The sequence below is a fragment of the Pogoniulus pusillus genome, unplaced genomic scaffold (genome assembly GCF_015220805.1).
Source record: "Pogoniulus pusillus isolate bPogPus1 unplaced genomic scaffold, bPogPus1.pri scaffold_47_arrow_ctg1, whole genome shotgun sequence".
NCBI classification, from domain to species: Eukaryota; Metazoa; Chordata; class Aves; order Piciformes; family Lybiidae; genus Pogoniulus; species Pogoniulus pusillus.
The window spans coordinates 3,410,890-3,430,042 of record NW_026974707.1 but is presented as its reverse complement, the minus strand read 5'-3'; the positions used below and the strand labels follow the sequence as shown (position 1 = coordinate 3,430,042).

Below are 19,153 nucleotides of genomic sequence, written 5' to 3'. Positions count from 1 at the left end.
TGGGGTCAGGAGGGTTAGGGGGGGTCAGTTTGGGGGGGTTCAGATGGGGGTCAGGAGGGTTGGGGGGGTCAGTTGGGGGGGGTCAGATGGGGATCAGGAGGGGTGGGGGGGTCAGTTTGGGGGGGGTCAGATGGGGGTCAGGAGGGTTAGGGGGGGTCAGTTTGGGGGGGTTCAGATGGGGGTCAGGAGGGTTGGGGGGGTCAGTTGGGGGGGGTCAGATGGGGGTCAGGAGGGTTGGGGGGGTCAGTTTGGGGGGGGTCAGATGGGGGTCAGGAGGGTTGGGGGGGTCAGGGTTTGGGGGGGTCAGATGGGGTCAGGAGGGTTGGGGGGGTCAGTTGGGGGGGGTCAGATGGGGGTCAGGAGGGGTGGGGGGGTCAGTTGGGGGGGTCAGATGGGGGTCAGGAGGGTCGGGGGGGGTCAGTTTGGGGGGGGTCAGATGGGGGTCAGGAGGGTTGGGGGGGTCAGATGGGGGTCAGGAGGGTTGGGGGGTCAGTTGGGGGGGGTCAGATGGGGGTCAGGAGGGGTGGGGGGGTCAGTTTGGGGGGGGTCAGATGGGGGTCAGGAGGGTTAGGGGGGGTCAGTTTGGGGGGGTTCAGATGGGGGTCAGGAGGGTTGGGGGGGTCAGTTGGGGGGGTCAGATGGGGGTCAGGAGGGTCGGGGGGGTCAGTTTGGGGGGGGTCAGATGGGGGTCAGGAGGGTTGGGGGGGTCAGGGTTTGGGGGGGTCAGATGGGGGTCAGGAGGGTTGGGGGGGTCAGTTGGGGGGGGTCAGATGGGGGTCAGGAGGGGTGGGGGGGTCAGTTTGGGGGGGTCAGATGGGGGTCAGGAGGGTTAGGGGGGGTCAGATGGGGGTCAGGAGGGTTAGGGGGGGTCAGTTGGGGGGGGTTAGATGGGGGTCAGGAGGGTTGGGGGGGTCAGGGTTTGGGGGGGGTCAGATGGGGGTCAGGAGGGCTAGGGGGGGTCAGTTGGGGGGGGTCAGATGGGGGTCAGGAGGGTTGGGGGGGTCAGTTTGGGGGGGGTCAGTTTGGGGGGGTCAGGAGGGTTGGGGGGGGTCAGGGTTTGGGGGGGTCAGATGGGGGTCAGGAGGGTTAGGGGGGGTCAGTTTGGGGGGGTCAGATGGGGGTCAGGAGGGTTGGGGGGGGTCAGGGTTTGGGGGGGTCAGATGGGGGTCAGGAGGGTTGGGGGGGTCAGGGTTTGGGGGGGTCAGGTGGGGGTCAGGAGGGTTAGGGGGGGTCAGATGGGGGTCAGGAGGGGTGGGGGGGGTCAGGGTTTGGGGGGGTCAGGTGGGGGTCAGGAGGGTTGGGGGGGGTCAGTTTGGGGGGGTCAGATGGGGGTCAGGAGGGTTAGGGGGGGTCAGATGGGGGTCAGGAGGGGTGGGGGGGTCAGGGTTTGGGGGGGTCAGGTGGGGGTCAGGAGGGTTGGGGGGGGTCAGTTTGGGGGGGTCAGATGGGGGTCAGGAGGGTTAGGGGGGGGTCAGTTTGGGGGGGTCAGGTGGGGGTCAGGGTGTGGGGCAGAGGTTGCTGTGGGTCCCTGCCCCATTGCTTTCCTCTTCCCTTCCAGGACCCTGCCCTCGCTGTGGGGCAGCACTTGGGGGGCTGAGGGGGAACCTTCTGAACCCCCCCTGACCCCCCCAACCAAGTGCCCCCCAAGTGCCTTCTGTGGGGGGTTTGGAAGCCATTGGCTGATCTGGGGGGCAGGGATCTGGGGGGTGGGATCTATGGGGTGGGATCTATGGGGCGGGATCTATGGGGCAGGGATCTATAGGTTGGGGTCTATGGGGCAGGCTCTATGGGTTGGGATCTATGGGGTGGGATCTATGGGGCAGGGCTGGGATCTATGGGGCAGGGCTGGGATCTATGGGGCAGGGATCTATGGGGCAGCAGGATCTATGGGGCAGGGATCTATGGGGCAGGGATCTATGGGGCAGGAGGATCTATGGGGCAGGGATCTATGGGGCAGGGATCCATGGGTTGGGATCTATGGGGCAGGAGGATCTATGAGGCAGGAGGATCTATGGGGCAGGGATCTATGGGGCAGCAGGATCTATGGGGCAGGGATCTATGGGGCAGGGATCTATGGGGCAGCAGGATCTATGGGGCAGGGATCTATGGGGCAGGGATCTATGGGGCAGGGATCTATGGGGCAGGGATCTATGGGGCAGGGATCTATGGGGCAGGGATCTATGGGGCAGGGATCTATGGGGCAGGGATCTATGGGGCAGGGATCTATGGGGCAGGGATCTATGGGGCAGGGATCTATGGGGCAGGGATCTATGGGGCAGGGATCTATGGGGCAGGGATCTATGGGGCAGGATCCATGGGGCAGGGATCTATGGGGCAGGGATCTATGGGGCAGGGATCCATGGGGCAGGGATCTATGGGGCAGGGATCTATGGGGCAGGGATCTATGCCAATAAAATCTGTGGCCTCCTTGGCAGCTGCTCCCTGTGCTTTGGGTGGGGTCACACAAACCCCTCCCACTCCCAGCCCCTCCCACTCCCCCCCCCAGCCCCACCCAATCCCCTCCCAGTGCCAGCCTCAGGCTGTGCCCTCCCTCAGTGCCAGCGAGCAGAGCCCAACCCCCCCCCGGGCACAACCTCCCTGCAGGGAGCCGCAGAGGGCAATGAGCTCTGCCCTGAGCCTCCTCCAGGCTGGGCACCCCCAGCCCCCCCCAGCCTCAGTGCCCACCTGTGGGCACCCTCAGCCCCCCCTCAGCCTCAGTGCCCACCTGTGGGCACCCCCAGCCCCCCCCTCAGCCTCAGTGCCCACCTGTGGGCACCCCCAGCCCCCCCTCAGCCTCAGTGCCCACCTGTGGGCACCCCCAGCCCCCCTCAGCCTCAGTGCCCCCCTCAGCCTCAGTGCCCACCTGTGGGCACCCCCCGCCCCCCCCCCACCCTCAGTGCCCACCTGTGGGCACCCCCAGCCCCCCCTCAGCCTCAGTGCCCACCTGTGGGCACCCCCAGCCCCCCCTCAGCCTCAGTGCCCACCTGTGGGCACCCCCAGCCCCCCTCAGCCTCAGTGCCCACCTGTGGGCACCCCCAGGCCCCCCTCAGCCTCAGTGCCCACCTGTGGGCACCCCCAGGCCCCCCTCAGCCTCAGTGCCCACCTGTGGGCACCCCCAGCCCCCTTCAGCCTCAGTGCCCACCTGTGGGCACCCCCAGCCCCCCCTCAGCCTCAGTGCCCACCTGTGGGCACCCCCAGCCCCCCCTCAGCCTCAGTGCCCACCTGTGGGCACCCCCAGCCCCCCTCAGCCTCAGTGCCCACCTGTGGGCACCCCCAGCCCCCCCTCAGCCTCAGTGCCCACCTGTGGGCACCCCCAGCCCCCTTCAGCCTCAGTGCCCACCTGTGGGCACCCCCAGCCCCCCTCAGCCTCAGTGTCCACCTGTGGGCACCCCCAGGCCCCCCTCAGCCTCAGTGCCCACCTGTGGGCACCCCCAGGCCCCCCTCAGCCTCAGTGCCCACCGGTGGGCACCCCCAGCCCCCCTCAGCCTCAGTGCCCCCCTCAGCCTCAGTGCCCACCTGTGGGCACCCCCAGCCCCCCCCCAGCCTCAGTGCCCACCTGTGGGCACCCCCAGCCCCCCCTCAGCCTCAGTGCCCACCTGTGGGCACCCCCAGCCCCCCTCAGCCTCAGTGCCCACCTGTGGGCACCCCCAGCCCCCCTCAGCCTCAGTGCCCACCTGTGGGCACCCCCAGGCCCCCCTCAGCCTCAGTGCCCACCTGTGGGCACCCCCAGGCCCCCCTCAGCCTCAGTGCCCACCTGTGGGCACCCCCAGCCCCCTTCAGCCTCAGTGCCCACCTGTGGGCACCCCCAGCCCCCCCTCAGCCTCAGTGCCCACCTGTGGGCACCCCCAGCCCCCCTCAGCCTCAGTGCCCACCTGTGGGCACTCCCAGCCCCCCCTCAGCCTCAGTGCCCACCTGTGGGCACCCCCAGCCCCCCCTCAGCCTCAGTGCCCACCTGTGGGCACCCCCAGCCCCCCCCTCAGCCTCAGTGCCCACCGGTGGGCACCCCCCGCCCCCCTCAGCCTCAGTGCCCACCTGTGGGCACCCCCAGCCCCCCCTCAGCCTCAGTGCCCACCTGTGGGCACCCCCAGCCCCCCCTCAGCCTCAGTGCCCACCTGTGGGCACCCCCAGCCCCCCCCTCAGCCTCAGTGCCCACCTGTGGGCACCCCCAGCCCCCCTCAGCCTCAGTGCCCACCTGTGGGCACCCTCAGCCCCCCCTCAGCCTCAGTGCCCACCTGTGGGCACCCCCAGCCCCCCCCAGCCTCAGTGCTCACCTGTGGGCACCCCCAGCCCCCCCTCAGCCTCAGTGCCCACCTGTGGGCACCCCCAGCCCCCCTCAGCCTCAGTCCCAGAGGGGCTAATGGGGGGCACTGGGGAGGGGATTTGGGGGTCCCAGAGGGGCTGTTGGGGGGCACTGGGGAGGGGATTTGGGGGTCCCGGAGGGGCACTGGGGAGGGGATTTGGGGGTCCCGGAGGGGCTGTTGGGGGGCACTGGAGAGGGGATTTGGGGGTCCCGGAGGGGCTATTGGGGGGCACTGGGGAGGGGATTTGGGGGTCCCGGAGGGGCTGTTGGGGGGCACTGGAGAGGGGATTTGGGGGTCCCGGAGGGGCTGTTGGGGGGCACTGGGGAGGGGATTTGGGGGTCCCAGAGGGGCTGTTGGGGGGCACTGGGGAGGGGATTTGGGGGTCCCAGAGGAGCTATTGGGGGGCACTGGGGAGGGGACTTGGGGGGGTCCTAAGGGGGGTTTGAGTTCGGAGGGGGTCCCGAGGGGAGGTTGGGGGTCCTTGGGGGGGGTATTTGGGGTGCGGGGAAGGGGTCTTAAGGGAGGGGTTGGGGTGAGGGAGGTCCCAGAGGGAACTTGGGGTGCTGGGGGGGTCCCGGGGGGGGTCGCAGTCCGGGGGGGTCCTAAGGGTAGGTCTGGGGTCCCTGGGGGGGTTTGGGTGCGGGTCCCATACTGGTCCGAACTGGTTCCACACTGGTCCCCGCTCCTCACACAGCGGCACCGCCCCCGCGCTGCGATTGGTCAGCGGCGCTGAGGCGGGAAACGCTTCTATTGGCTAGGCTGGGGATGGGGCGGGCTGAGGTGTCTGCTCTGCGGCCGCTGATTGGCTGAGAGCGGGCAGAGGGGCGGGCCGGGGGGGGCGGGTCGGGAGCGCTGTCTCTGAGCTGTGCTCTCGGCGGCGGCCGCTGATTGGCTGAGGGCGGGCAGAGGGGCGGGACAAGGCGGGGATCGGGAGCGGCGCCTCAGAGCGCAGCGTTCAGAGCGGCGCTGGCGGCAGCGGCCGCTGATTGGCTGAGGGCGGAAGGGGCGGGGTCGGGAGCGGGGGAAAGGGGCGGGGCCGGCGCGGAGCCTCCGAGCGCTGCCTGAGGGAGGCTTCGTTAGCGCCAATGAGCGGCGCTGAGCGCTGGGCTCGGTAGGGCTGAGCAGGGCTCCTGAGCGCCCCCCGCTGCCCCCGGGGGCAGGCGCAGAGGTCGGCTCCGGTAATGAGAGCCTTTAATGAGGGAGGCGGCAGTGAGGGTCGCTAATTAAGGCCGGGGGGGAGGTTAATTACCGCTGATTAACGGCGGGAGGGGAGCAGTGAGGGAGGGAATTAGCTCAGCGAGGGGGCGCGGGGGGGGAATTAGTGAGGAGATTGAGCGTGGGGAGGGGCGGCCCTAGGGGCTCATTAGCGCTAATGAGGGTTAATTAGGGGGGGGGGTGCTGGGGTTAAGTAGCGATCAGTCGTTAATGAGGCATTAAGCTGTTAATTCGTTAAGCTGTTAATTAAGTTATCCCTGAGTTAATTGATCGATTTTCTGCTGATCGATTGTGTTCATCGTCCTCATTAGTGGCGATTAGGGGGGGTAATTAATGCCGTTAATAATTCAATTAATAGCTTTTAATTAATAATTAAAAGGGTTTTAAGTGCAGCTGGTTAAGTAATTAAGTGCTTGATGCTTTATGATTACATCTATTGACCACCTTAGTTTGGCTTTTTAATCAATTAAGCGATTAATGCTTAATTATTACTGCCCATAAATGAATTCATTAATTCATTAATAGTTCCTCCACTCACCGACTGTATTTATCTCTTAGCTCTGTTAATTAGGGGTTCTAATTAATGTAAGGGTTTAGACTTTATTGTATTTAGGCTTTATTGTTACATTAATTATGTTAATTAGAGTCCATTCATTAAATGGTTGATGCTTAAATGCTGTTGCCCATCTATTAACTCATTAATTCATTCGCAGCTGTTAATTGAGTTAATTCATTTGCCAATTATTAGATTCACTCATTCTGCTTACACTGACAACTTGTTAATTAATTAATCCCTTGGCGCATTAATTAAATGAACTCATTAATTCATTGAGAGTTGCTTGGTCCTGTTCATTGATTGGTAATTAAATGGTGTCATTAATCTGCTAATTACTGCATCAGCATCAACTGAGCTGTGAGTTCCCTGACCCAGGAATTGAGATCATTACTTCGTTAATAGATCCAGAGTTGGTTTGTTCTGTTTATCGATTCTGTTTATTAGACTCATTAACTGTAGTTCATTAATACTTTGATGGTAATTCTTAATAATAACAATATTTATTGGGCTAATTGTTTATAATCCATTAATACTTCGATGTTACTTCTTAATAGCAATTAATATTTTTTAGACTCCTTGATCATAATTCATTAATAATTTAATGTTAATTCTTAATAATAACAATATTTATTAGACTCATTGATTAGAATTCATTAATACTTTGATGTTAATTCTTAATAATCACAATTAGCTGATATTTATTAGAGTCGTTAATTGTAATTCATTAATACTTTAATGTTAATTCTCAGTAATAACAGTTAATATTTATTGGTCTCATTGATCATAGTTCATTAATAATTTAATGTTAATTCTTAATAACAAATAATATTTATTAGACTCCTTGATTATAATTCATTACTAATTTAATGTGAATTCTTAATAACAACAATTAATATTTATGAGACTCATTGTTTATAATTCATTAATGCTTTAATGTTAGTTCTTAATATTAATCAGAGCAATTAGTTACTATTAATAAGTTACTATTTTTAAGCTATGTTATTTAAATCTAATTTTAAACTAAGCTCTAATTAGTTTATTATTAATTAAGTGGTTGATGCTTTGTTCTTCTCTGTGTTAATTGAACCAGTTAATTAGTTTGGGGTTTTATCAATTAGGTGATTTGTGCCTAATTATTGTTAGCATTAATTGTTGTTAATAGTTACTAATTATTATTAGCTTCTTAATTGATTCCTGTTCTGTGTATGGATTGTGTTGGTCACAGCTGCTGAGTGCAGGCCTGGATTAGTCTGGGGCTTGGGTCCAGTTCAGGTCCAGTTTGGATCCTGTTTAGATCCAATTTAGGTCCAGTTTGGATCCAGTTTAGGTCCAGTTTAGATCCTGTTTGGATCCTGTTTAAATCCAATTTAAGTCCAGTTCAGGTCCAGTTTAGATCCTGTTTGGATCCTGTTTAGATCCAATTTAAGTCCAGTTTAGATCCTGTTTGGATCCTGTTTAGATCCAATTTAAGTCCAGTTCAGGTCCAGTTTAGATCCAATTTAGGTCCAGTTTGGATCCTGTTCAGGTCCAGTTCAGGTCCAGTTCAGGTCCAGTTTAGATCCCAATTTAGGTCCAGTTCAGATCCTGTTCACGTCCAGTTTGGATCCTGTTCAGGTCCAGTCTAGGTCCAAATTTTGCAGCTTTTGGCCAACTTTGCACCAAATTTTGCAGCTTTTGGCCAACTTTGCTCCAAATTGTGCTGCTTTTGGCCAAAGTTTGCACCAAATTTTGCAGCCTTTGGGCAACTTTGCTCCAAATTTTGCTGCTTTTGGCCAATTTTGCTCCAAATTTTGGTACTTTTAGCCAATTTTGCTCCAAATTTTGTTGATTTTGACATATTTTGCTCCAAATTTTGCTACTTTTGGACAATTTTGCTCCAAATTTTGTTGCTTTTAGCAAATTTTGCTCCAAGTTTTGTTTCTTTTAGCAAATTTTGCTCCAAATATTGCTACTCTCAGGAATTTTTGCTCCAAATTTTGCTGCTTTTGGCCAATTTTGCTCCATACTTTGCTGCTCCTGCCAAATTTTGCTCCAAATTTTACTACTTTTAGCCATTTTTGCTCCAAGTTTTGCTGCTTTTGGCCAATTTTGCTCCAAATTTTGGTACTTTTACCCAATTTTGCTCCAAATTTTGCTGCTTTTAGCCAAGTTTGCTCAAAATTTTGCTGCTTTTGGCCAATTTTGCTCCAAATTTTGATGATTTTGACATATTTTGCTCCAAATTTTGCTACTTTTGGACAATTTTGCTCCAAGTTTTGCTGCTTTTAGCCAATTTTGCTCCAAGTTTTGTTTCTTTTTGCAAATTTTGCTCCAAATATTGCTACTTTCAGGAAATTTTGCTCCAAATTGTGCTGCTTTTGGCCAATTTTGCTCCAAATTGTGCTGCTTTTGGCCAATTTTGCTCCGATTTTTGCTGCTTTTGGCCAATTTTGCTCCAAATTTTGGTACTTTTAGCCAATTTTGCTCCAAATTTTGTTGATTTTGACATATTTTGCTCCAAATTTTGCTGCTTTTGGCCAATCTTGCTCCATACTTTGCTGCTCTTGCCAAATTTTGCTCCAAATTTTACTACTTTCAGCCATTTTTGCTCCAAATTTTGCTGCTTTGGGCCAATTTTGCTCCAAGTTTTGCTGCTTTTGGCCATTTTTGCTCCAAGTTTTGCTGCTTTTAGCCATTTTTGCTCCAAATTTTACTACTTTTGGCCAATTTTGCTCCAAGTTTTGCTGCTTTTAGCCATTTTTGCTCCAAGTTTTGCTGCTTTTGGCCAACTTTGCTCCAAGTGTTGCTGCTTTTGGCCACCTTTGCTCTGAGCTCTGCTGCTGCTGACCCCCACCTGAGCCATGTTCTACTACCCTGAGGTGCTGCAGCGGCACCGCGGCTGCCTCGGCACCGTCTGGTGAGGGCTCACTGCTGCCCCCTGCGGGCACCGGGGGGCACTTGGGAGCACTTTGGGTCAGTTTGCGGCCATTTGGGGTCCAGTTTGGGGCCACTTGGGGTTGTTTTGGGTCCAGTTTGGGTCCTTTTGGGTCCAGTTTGGGTCTCTTTGAATCCATTTTGGGTCCTTTTGAGTTCATTTTGGGTCCCTTTTGGGTCACTTTGAGTCCATTTGAGGTCCTTTTGGGTCAATTTGAGTCCCATTTGGGTCCATTTTGGGTCCTTTTGGGTCAGCTTGTGTCCATTTAAGATCCTTTTGGTTCAATTTGAGTCCATTTGGGATCATTTTGGGTCACTTTGAGGCCATTTTGGATCATTTTGGGTCCATTTTGGGTCACTTTGAGGCCACTTTGGGTCCTTTTGGGTCAGTTTGTGTCCACTTTAGATCCTTTTGGGTCAATCTGAGTCCACTTTGGGTTGTTTTGGGTCCCTTTGGGTCCATTTTGGGTCAGTTTGTGTCCATTTGAGATCTTTTTGGGTCACTTTGGGTCCATTTTGGACCATTTTGGGTCAGTTTGAGGCCATTTTGGGTCCATTTTGGGTCACTTCACGTCCATTTTGGGTCCTTTTGGGTCAGTTTGTGTCCACTTTAGATCCTTTTGGGTCAATCTGAGTCCGTTTTGGGTCCTTTTGGGTCCATTTTGGGTCCAGTTTGAGCCCTGTTTGGGTCTGACCCCTCAGGCTGGCAGCCACTTGCAGCTCGAGGCTCCTGCGCAGAGAGTACCTGGGGGTGGATGTGCCCAGGGCATGGTACTGGGGGTGCTGGGAGGGGATTGGGAAAGGATTGGGAGGGACTGGGAGGGGACTGGGGAGACTGGGAGGGGATTGAGAAAGATTGGGAGGGGACTGGGAGGGGACTGGGGAGACTGGGAGGGGATTGGGAAAGATTGGGAGGGGACTGGGAGGGGACTGGGGAGACTGGGAGGGGATTGGATGGGGGCTGGGATGGACAGGGAGGGGATTGAGAATGACTGGGAGGGACTGGGAGGGGATTGGCAGGGACTGGGAGGGGATTGGCAGGGACTGGGAGGGGATTGGCAGGGACTGGGAGGGGATTGGGTGGGGGCTGGGAGGGGATTGGGTGGGGGCAGGGAGGGGATTGGGAGGGACTGAGAGGGGATTGGGTGGGGGCTGGGAGGGGATTAGGAGGGACTGGGAGGGGATTGGCAGGGACTGGGAGGGGATTGGCAGGGACTGGGAGGGGATTGGCAGGGACTGGGAGGGGATTGGGTGGGGGCTGGGAGGGGATTGGGTGGGGGCAGGGAGGGGATTGGCAGGGACTGGGAGGGGATTGGGTGGGGGCAGGGAGGGGATTGGCAGGGACTGGGAGGGGATTGGGTGGGGGCTGGGAGGGGATTGGCAGGGACTGGGAGGGCATTGGGTGGAGGCTGGGAGGGGACTAGGAGGGGACAGGGAGGGACTGGGAGGGGCTGTGGGGGGTTCCCCCCCCCCCCCCTTTCACCTGTGTCCAATCCCTTGGCAGTGCTGCTGTGTCCTCGTTCCTGATTGGCCGAGGGGGCTGGGAGGTTCCGCCCCCTCCCCCCGGGGCTCCTCCCCCTCGGTGCTCCCTGAGGCTTGCGGCACAGCTGGGACTGGGCCTGGCCAGGGTCTACTGGGACCAGTGCCGATGCCTGCTGGGTACTGGAAGGGACTGGGAGGGACTGGGAGGGGATTGGGACCAGACTGGGGGCACTGGGAACATACTGGGACCAGACTGGGGCTATACTGGGAGCATACTGGGAGCATTGAGGCCACACTGGGAGCATACTGGGAGCATACTGGGAGCATACTGGGAGCATTGGGGCCACACTGGGAGCATACTGGGAGCATACTGGGAGCATACTGGGAGCATTGGGGCCACACTGGGAGCATACTGGGAGCATACTGGGAGCACTGGGACCAGACTGGGACCATACTGGGAGCATTGGGGCCACACTGGGGCTATACTGGGAGCATACTGGGAGCACTGGGTCCAGACTGGGCCATACTGGGAGCACTGGGTCCAGACTGGGCCATACTGGGAGCACTGGGGCCATACTGGGAGCACTGGCTCCAGACTGGGCCATACTGGGAGCACTGGGGCCATACTGGGAGCACTGGGACCAGACTGGGCCATACTGGTAGCACTGGGCCATACTGGGAGCACTGGGTCCAGACTGGGCCATACTGGGAGCACTGGGCCATACTGGGCCATACTGGGAGCACTGGGTCCAGACTGGGCCATACTGGGAGCACTGGGGCCATACTGGGAGCACTGGGACCAGACTGGGCCATACTGGTAGCACTGGGGCCATACTGGGAGCACTGGGTCCAGACTGGGCCATACTGGTAGCACTGGGGCCATACTGGGAGCACTGGGTCCAGACTGGGCCATACTGGGAGCACTGGGTCCAGACTGGGCCATACTGGGAGCACTGGCTCCATACTGGCCCCATACTGGTGCAGAGGAGGTTCGGCAGGTGCTGGAGAGGCTGCACAGGGCCAGGCCCCCCCCAAGGATCGACCTCAGCCCCCCCAGGAGGTGAGAGCCTGCCCCATAGGGACCCACTGGGACCCATAGAGACCCACAGGGACCCATTGGGCTCCATTGATCTCCATTGAGCTCCATTGGGCTCCATTGATCTCCATTGGGCTCCATTGATCTCCATTGGGCTCCATTGGGCTCCATTGGGCTCCATTGATCTCCATTGGGCTCCATTGATCTCCATTGGGCTCCATTGGGCTCCATTGATCTCCATTGGGCTCCATTGATCTCCATTGGGTTCCATTGATCTCCATTGGGCTCCATTGATCTCCATTGGGCTCCATTGATCTCCATTGATCTCCATTGGGCTCCATTGATCTCCATTGATCTCCATTGGGCTCCATATTGTCCCCTGGTAGCGCCACAGGGAACTACCTGGACCCATAGAGCTCCATAGGGACCCATAGGGAGCCATGGCTGCCTCCTAGTGGCCCTATAGAGCCCCATAGGGACCCATAGAGCTCCATAATGCCCCCTAGAGGCCTCAAAGGGCCTATAGAGCTTCATAGTGCCCCCTAGGGGCCTTATAAGGACCCATAACTGCCCCCTAGTGGCCCCATAGAGCCCTATAGGGACCTGTAGGGGCCCATAGAGCTCCACATTGCCCCTTGGTGGGCCCCATAGTGCCCCATAGTGGCCCTGTAGAGCCCCATAGGGACCCATAGGTGCCCCATAGGGACCCAGAGATCTCCATTGCTCCCCATAGAGTCCCCATAAGAAACCACAGCTCCCCCATAGAGACCTCTTGAGCCCCACAGCTGCCCCATACAGGCTTCCCCTGCCCCACAGCTGCCCCCCAAGTGCCACCCCTCTCCCACCACCCATTTCAGGCCCCAGCTGCTCCCTGACGCCCAGGCCCAGCAGGAGATGTTGGAGCAGGCCCCAGACCCCTTCTTTGGGCTGATGGGGCTGGAGCTGCCCAGCCCCACAGTGCTGCTGGCTCAGGTACTGCCCTATAGAGCCCTGCCCCATAGCCCTCTGACCCCATAGAGCCCTGCCCCATAGAGCCCTGCCCATAGCTCTCTGACCCCATAGAGCCCTGCTCCATAGAGCCCTGCCCCATAGAGCCCTGCCCATAGCTCTCTGACCCCATAGACCCCTGCTCCATGGAGCCCTGCCCCATAGGGCCCAGCCCCATAGCTCTCTGACCCCATAGAGCCCTGCCCCATAGAGCCCTGCCCCATAGCTCTCTGACCCCATAGAGCCCTGCCCCATAGAGCCCTGCCCCATAGCTCTCTAACCCCATAGACCCCTGCCCCATAAAGCCCTGCCCCATAGATCTCTGCCCCATGGAGGTCTGCCTCATAAGTGCCCTCCCAGCCCCATCAGTATCTCCCCCTGCCCCATAAGTGCCTTCTCTGGCCCCATAAGTGACTCTCTCTGCCCCATAAGTGCCTCCCTCAGCCCCAGAAGTGCCCTCCCAAGCCCATCAGTGCCTCTCACAGCCCCATAAGTGCTCTCCTCAGCCCCATTGATCCTGCCCCATAGCTCCTAGCCCCACACATCTCTCCCCACAGTTGCTGCCTCCAGCCCCAGCTGTGACCTTGCCCCCTCCAGGTGAGCTCTGCCCCACACTTATGGGGCTGGGAGGGCACTTAATGGGGCAGGGAGGGAACTTATGGGGCTGGGGGAGGCAGTTATGGGGCAGGGAGGGAACTTATGGAGCTGGGGGAGGCAGTTATGGGGCAGGGAGGGCAGTTATGGGGCAGGGAGGGCAGTTATGGGGCTGGGGGAGGCACTTATGGGGCAGGAGGAGGCACCTATGGGGCTGGGAGGGCACTTATGGGGCCGGGGGAGGCATTTATGGGGCAGGGAGGGCACTTATGGGGCAGGGTGGGTATTGGTGTGGGGCAGCCCTGACCCACATCTTGCCCCCCCCAGGGCCTCCCCCTCTGACTGTGTCCCCAGAGAGCATCACCCTGAGGGAGGCTGAGCCCAGGCCTGTGCCTGCCCCCCCCGAGGTGTGGGGCTGGGACCCATAAGGGTGGGACAGGACCCATAAGTGGCTGCTGGGACCCATAAGTGGCTGTTTGGGCCCATAAGGGTGGGGATGGGACCCATAAGTGACTTTTGGGACCCATAAGTATGGGGCTGGGACCCATAAGTGACTTTTGGGACCCATAAGTGTGGGGCAGGACCCATAAGTGTCTGCTGGGACCCATAAGTGTGGGGCTGGGACCCATAAGTGAATTTTGGGACCCATAAGTGTGGGGCCGGACCCATAAGTGACTTTTGGGACCCATAAGTGTGGGGCTGGGACCCATAAGTGAATTTTGGGACCCATAAGTGTGGGGCAGGACCCATAAGTGGGGCTGGGCCCCCCACGTGTGGGTCTGACCCCAAGTGTGGGGCAGGAGGAGCTGCCTGAGGTCACTGCCCAGGAGCTGAAGCTGCTGCTGGAGGCTGAGCCTGAGCTGCTGCTGCCCGGTGGGGGGCACTTGGGGGGCAGAAAGGGCACTTAGGGGGCGCTTGTGGGGCAGAGAGGGGCACTGGAGGGCACTTGGGGGGCTGGGGAGGTACTTAGGGGGCACTGGAGGGCACTTGGGGGGCACTTGGGGGGCTGGGGAGGTGCTTATGGGACACTTGTGGGGCAGAGAGGGACACTGGAGGGCACTTGGGGGGCTGGGGAGGTACTTATGGGGCACTGGAGGGCACTTGGGGGGCACTTGGGGGGCTGGGGATGTATTTATGGGGCACTTGTGGGGCAGAGAGGGGCACTTGTGGGGCACTGGAGGGCACTTGTGGGGCAGAGGGAGGGCACTTGGGGGGCTGGGGAGGTACCTGTGGGGCAGAGGGGGGCACTTGTGGGGCAGTTGTGGGGCTGGGGTGGTGTTTACAGGGCAAAGATTGGCACTTGTGGGTCCCAGCCCCACGGCTCCTACCCCACAGAGGAGGAGGTGCCCGAGGTGACCCCAGCCCCTGGTGAGCACTTATGGGGCTGGGGGAGGCACTTATGGGGCTGGGAGGGCACTTATGGGGCTGGGGGAGGCATTTATGGGACAGGGAGGGCAGTTATGGGGCTGGGGGAGGGCAGTTATGGGGCAGGGAGGGCACTTATGGGGCTGGGGGAGGGCAGTTATGGGGCAGGGAGGGCACTTATGGGGCAGGGAGGGCACTTATGGGGCTGGGGGAGGCACTTATGGGGCAGGGAGGGCACTTATGGGGCTGCCCCCTAAGTCCCCTCTTTGCCCCATAGCTCCCAGGCCCCCCCCAGAGCCAGGTTTGCCCTTGGAGGTAGGTGTGGGGCAGGTTCTATGGGGCAGGATCTATGGGGCAGGATCTCTGGGGCTCAGCCCACCCCTCCTGCCCCATAGATCCCCTCCCCCCCCCGCCGGCGCCGTCCTGCCCCACAGCTGCCCCACATCGATCTCCAGACCCAGATCCCTCAGGAGACCTTCAGGGCCCAGCTGGAGCTGCCCCACATCGGCTGTGGGGAGCTGGTGAGAGCCTGCCCCATGGATCCCTGCCCCATGGATCCCTGCCCCATGGATCCCTGCCCCATAGATCCTGCCCCATAGATCCCTGCCCCATGGATCCCTGCCCCATAGATCCCTGCCCCATAGATCCTGCCCCATGGTTCCCTGCCCCATAGATCCTGCCCCATAGATCCTGCCCCATGGATCCCTGCCCCATAGATCTCTACCCCATGGATCCCTGCCCCATAGATCCCTACCCCATGGATCCCTGCCCCATAGATCCTGCCCCATAGATCCTGCCCCACACCTCTCTGCCCCACACCTCTCTGCCCCACAGCTCCTCCTGCCCCCTCCCTCCAAGCGCCGCAGGACTCCTGCTGAGCTCTTTCGGACCCCAACCTGTGGTGAGGCTTCAACCCCTGCCCCATAGCGCCCCCCAAGTGCCCTCCTCTGCCCCATAGCGACCATAAGGGAGCTTTAAGAGCTCCATTGGGCTCCACACTGCCTCCTGTGGCCACATAGGGAAGTGCAGGGACCCCTGGAGCCCCATAGGGACCCATAGGAAACCACAGGGACCCATAGAGACTCATACAGCTCCATAGAGCCCCATAGGGACCCATAGGGACCCATAGGGACCCATAGAGACTCATACAGCTCCATAGAGCCCCATAGGGACCCATAGGGACCCATAGAGACCCATAGAGACCCATAGGGACCCATAGGGACCCATAGAGACTCATACAGCTCCATAGAGCCCCATAGGGACCCATAGAGACCCATAGGGACCCATAGGGACCCATAGGGACCCATAGAGCTCCACAGGGACCCATAGAGACTCATACAGCTCCATAGAGCCCCATAGGGACCCATAGGGACCCATAGGGACCCATAGAGACTCATACAGCTCCATAGAGCCCCATAGGGACCCATAGAGCTCCACAGGGACCCCTAGAGCCCCATAGATGCCCCATAGACACCCACAGAGCCCCATAGGGTCTCATTGAGCCCCTTTGGGACCCATAGAGCCCCATAGCTGCCCCACAGAGCCCCATAGGGACCCATAGCTACCCTATAGAGCCCCAGAGGGACACATAGATCCCCGTAGCTGCCCCACAGCTGCCCCACATCTCCCCCCAGGCTGGCTGCCCCCTGAGCTCCTGGCCCTGTGGCTTCGCTGCACCAGGCCAGGCCCTCCCCGCCCCACAGCGCCCCCCCCAGAGCTGCCCAGCGAGGTGGAGGTGAGAGCCTGCCCCATAGACTGCTCCTTCCCTCTGCCCCATAGCTCTTTCCCTCTGCCCCACACATCTCTCTCTCTGCCTCATAGGTGCTCAGGGATGCTCTGGAGCCCAGCCTGGTCCCGCTGCTGTCCTCAGGTGAGCTGTGGGGTAGGGTTGAGGGGCACTTGGGGGCGCTATGGGGCAGTGGGGTCACTTAGGGGGCACTTAAGGGCACCTGTGGGTCGCTGTGGGGCAGAGTCTCTCACTTGAGGGTTGCTATGAGGCAGAGGAGGGCACTTGGGGGTCACTATGGGGCAGTTTGGGTCTCACTTGTGGGTCACTATGGGGCAGGGGGAGGCACTTGGGGTCACTGTGGGGCACTTGTGGGTCGCTGTGGGGCAGGGGGAGGCACTTGTGGGTCACTGTGTGGCACTTGTGGGTCGCTATGGGCCAGAGCCACTCACTTGTGGGTCACTGTGGGGCAGAGGTATCCCTGGAGACCCCTGAGGAGGAGCCCAGGCCCAGGCTGCTGCCCCCCGAGGAGCGAAGGTTTGTTCCTGTGGGGCTGCCCCACGCTTATGGGGCAGGCTTTAGGGGGTGGGGTTGCTGTGGGGCAGAGCCTGACCCCCCCCACCCCACATCTCTGCCCCATTTGCAGGCTGCTGCCCCTCCCTGCCCCCCCAGCCCTGCCTGAGCTCCCTGAGGGGCCTGAGCCTGAACTGCCCCCTGGGGCCCCCCCGGACCTGGAGGCCTGGAGCAGGTTTAAGGGGGACTTGGGGGTCGCTATGGGGCAGTGGGAGATACTTGGGGGTCACAATGGGGCAGGAGGAGGCACTTGGGGGTCACTATGAGGTACTGGGGGTCTCTATGGGGCAAGAGGAGGTACTTGGGGGTCACTATGAGGTACTGGGGGTCTCTATGGGGCAAGAGGAGGCACTTGGGGGTCACTATGAGGTACTGGGGGTCTCTATGGGGCAAGAGGAGGCACTTGGGGGTCACTATGAGGTACTTGGGGTCTCTATGGGGCAAGAGGAGGCACTTGGGGGTCTCTATGAGGTACTTGGGGTCTCTATGGGGCAAGAGGAGGCACTTGGGGGTCACTATGGGGTACTTGGGGGTCGCTATGGGGAGGGAGAGGCACTTGAGGGTCACCATAGGGCACTTGGGGCAGTGGGAGACACTTGGGGGTCGCTGTGGGGCAGTGGGAGGCACTTAGGGGTCACTGTGGGGGTGACTGTGGGTCACTTGGGGGTTGCTATGGGCCACGGGGGTGGTCCCTGCCCCACACTTGTGGGTCTGTGCCCCACAGGGAGCTGCTGGAGGCCTCCCAGCAGCCAGGGGGAGCTGCGTTGGAGTCTTTGCTGCCCCCTGGCTGTCATCGGGGCCTGGTGGGGAGAATCTTCTGCCTCTGCCTGGGTGAGCTGTGGGGCAGGACCCAGAAGTGTGAGGTAGGACCCAGAAGTGTGGGAAAGGGACCCAGAAGTGTGGGGCAGGACCCATATGTGTAGGGCATGGACCCAGAAGTGGCTTCTGAGACCCATAAGTATGGGGCTGGGACCCATAAGTGTGGGGCAGGGGACCATAAGTATGGGGCAGGACCCATAAGTGTGGGGCAGGGACCAATAAGGGTGGGGCTGGGACCCATAAGTGGCTGCTGGGACCCATAAGGGTGTAACAGGGAACATAAGTGTGGGGCAGGACTCATAAGTGTGAGGCAGGGCCCATAAGGGTGGGGCTGGGACCAATAAGTGTGGGGCTGGGACCCATAAGTGGCTGCTGGGACCCATAAGGGTGTAACAGGGCCCATAAGTGTGGGGCTGGGACCCATAAGGGTGGGGCTGGGACCCATGAGTGTGGGGCAGGGACCAATAAGGGTGGGGCTGGGACCCATAAGTGGCTGCTGGGACCCATAAGTGGCTGCTGGGACCCATAAGGGTGTGGCAGGGCCCATAAGTGTGGGGCTGGGACCCATAAGTGTGGAGCTGGGACCCATAAGTGGCTCCTGCCCCCCCCCAGCCCTCTGCGCGCAGAGAAGGCTCCGATTGGTCCAGTCCAAGCCCTTTGGGCCAATCCTGCTGCTGGCTCCGCCCTTGCTGCTGTGATGTCATCAATCCAAGATGGCCGCCGGCAATGACATCAGCAAACCACCGACAGGGGTGGGGGAGGGGGAAAGGCTCAAGGTGATGATGTCATTAAAATACAAGATGGCCGCCAGGGGTGACGTCATCAAAAGTTGACCTCGTGGTGATGATGTCATTGATCCAAGATGGCTGCCGGCGAGAATGGAATCGCAGGGGAGGGACTCAGAGGCCACTTCCGGGCTGGAGGCCTAAGTTAGGCCTCTTAAAGGGGCAGCACCAAATCAGTGGGGCCCAAGGGGGCTCTTAAAGGGGCAACACCAAATCAGTGGGGCCCAAGGGGGCTCTTAAAGGGGCAGCACCAAATCAGTGGGGCCCAAGTGGGCTCTTAAAGGGGCAGCACCAAATCAGTGGGGCGCAAGGGAGCTCTTAAAGGGGCAGCACCAAATCAGTGGGGCCCAAGGGGGCTCTTAAAGGGGCAGCACCAAATCAGTGGGGCCCAAGGGGGCTCTTAAAGGGGCAGCACCAAATCAGTGGGGCCCAAGGGGGCTCTTAAAGGGGCAGCACCAAATCAGTGGGGCCCAAGGGGGCTCTTAAAGGGGCAGCACCAAATCAGTGGGGCCCAAGCGAGCTCTTAAAGGAGCTGCCGAGCGCCGGCGCCGCCCTGCTCCCAGCCAGCCTGGCTGCTGCTGGCAGAGCTGTGCTGGAGCTGAGCCCTTCCATCTCCTCACCTCTGACACAGCCAAATTCAGCCCCAGCAGCCTGTGCAAGATGCTCTCCGTTACCTGAGCCTGCTAATGGAGCTCAGGTCATTAATGCCTGTGCGCAGCTCCGGGGGCAGGCTGCAGGAGACTCAACCAGTTCCATCCTGATCTGTGCCCCAGGCTCCACGGCAGGAGTGGCGCAGCCTGA

The 19,153-nt window shown here is 59.2% G+C and overlaps 1 protein-coding gene and 1 long non-coding RNA gene across 2 annotated transcripts; both read left to right on the top strand.

Moving 5' to 3' along the window:
* The first annotated feature begins 8,862 nt into the window (after window positions 1–8,862).
* On the top strand, window positions 8,863–16,270 carry LOC135174127 (meiotic recombination protein REC8 homolog). The gene is made up of 9 exons (XM_064141365.1): window positions 8,863–8,968; window positions 9,688–9,756; window positions 10,490–10,644; window positions 11,452–11,527; window positions 12,361–12,475; window positions 14,845–14,970; window positions 15,284–15,350; window positions 16,084–16,184; window positions 16,229–16,270. The coding sequence occupies exons 1-9, from the start codon at window positions 8,913–8,915 to the stop codon at window positions 16,268–16,270; spliced, it is 807 nt and encodes a 268-aa protein (XP_063997435.1). The 5' UTR covers window positions 8,863–8,912.
* LOC135174160 (uncharacterized) lies at window positions 16,269–18,400 on the top strand. Its single transcript, XR_010301765.1, has 5 exons — window positions 16,269–16,319; window positions 16,649–16,712; window positions 16,822–16,923; window positions 17,473–17,579; window positions 18,180–18,400. It is a non-coding gene; the product is annotated as an uncharacterized LOC135174160 (long non-coding RNA).
* The last annotated feature ends 753 nt before the right edge of the window (window positions 18,401–19,153 follow it).

Coding starts and splice junctions, on each gene's coding strand:
- LOC135174127 (XM_064141365.1), top strand. CDS start 8,913: ATGTTCTACTACCCTGAGGTGCTGCAGCGGCACCGCGGCTGCCTCGGC. Junction 9,757..10,489: donor GTGGATGTGCCCAGGGCATG/GTACTGGGGGTG, acceptor ATCCCTTGGCAG/TGCTGCTGTGTCCTCGTTCC. Junction 11,528..12,360: donor GACCTCAGCCCCCCCAGGAG/GTGAGAGCCTGC, acceptor CACCCATTTCAG/GCCCCAGCTGCTCCCTGACG.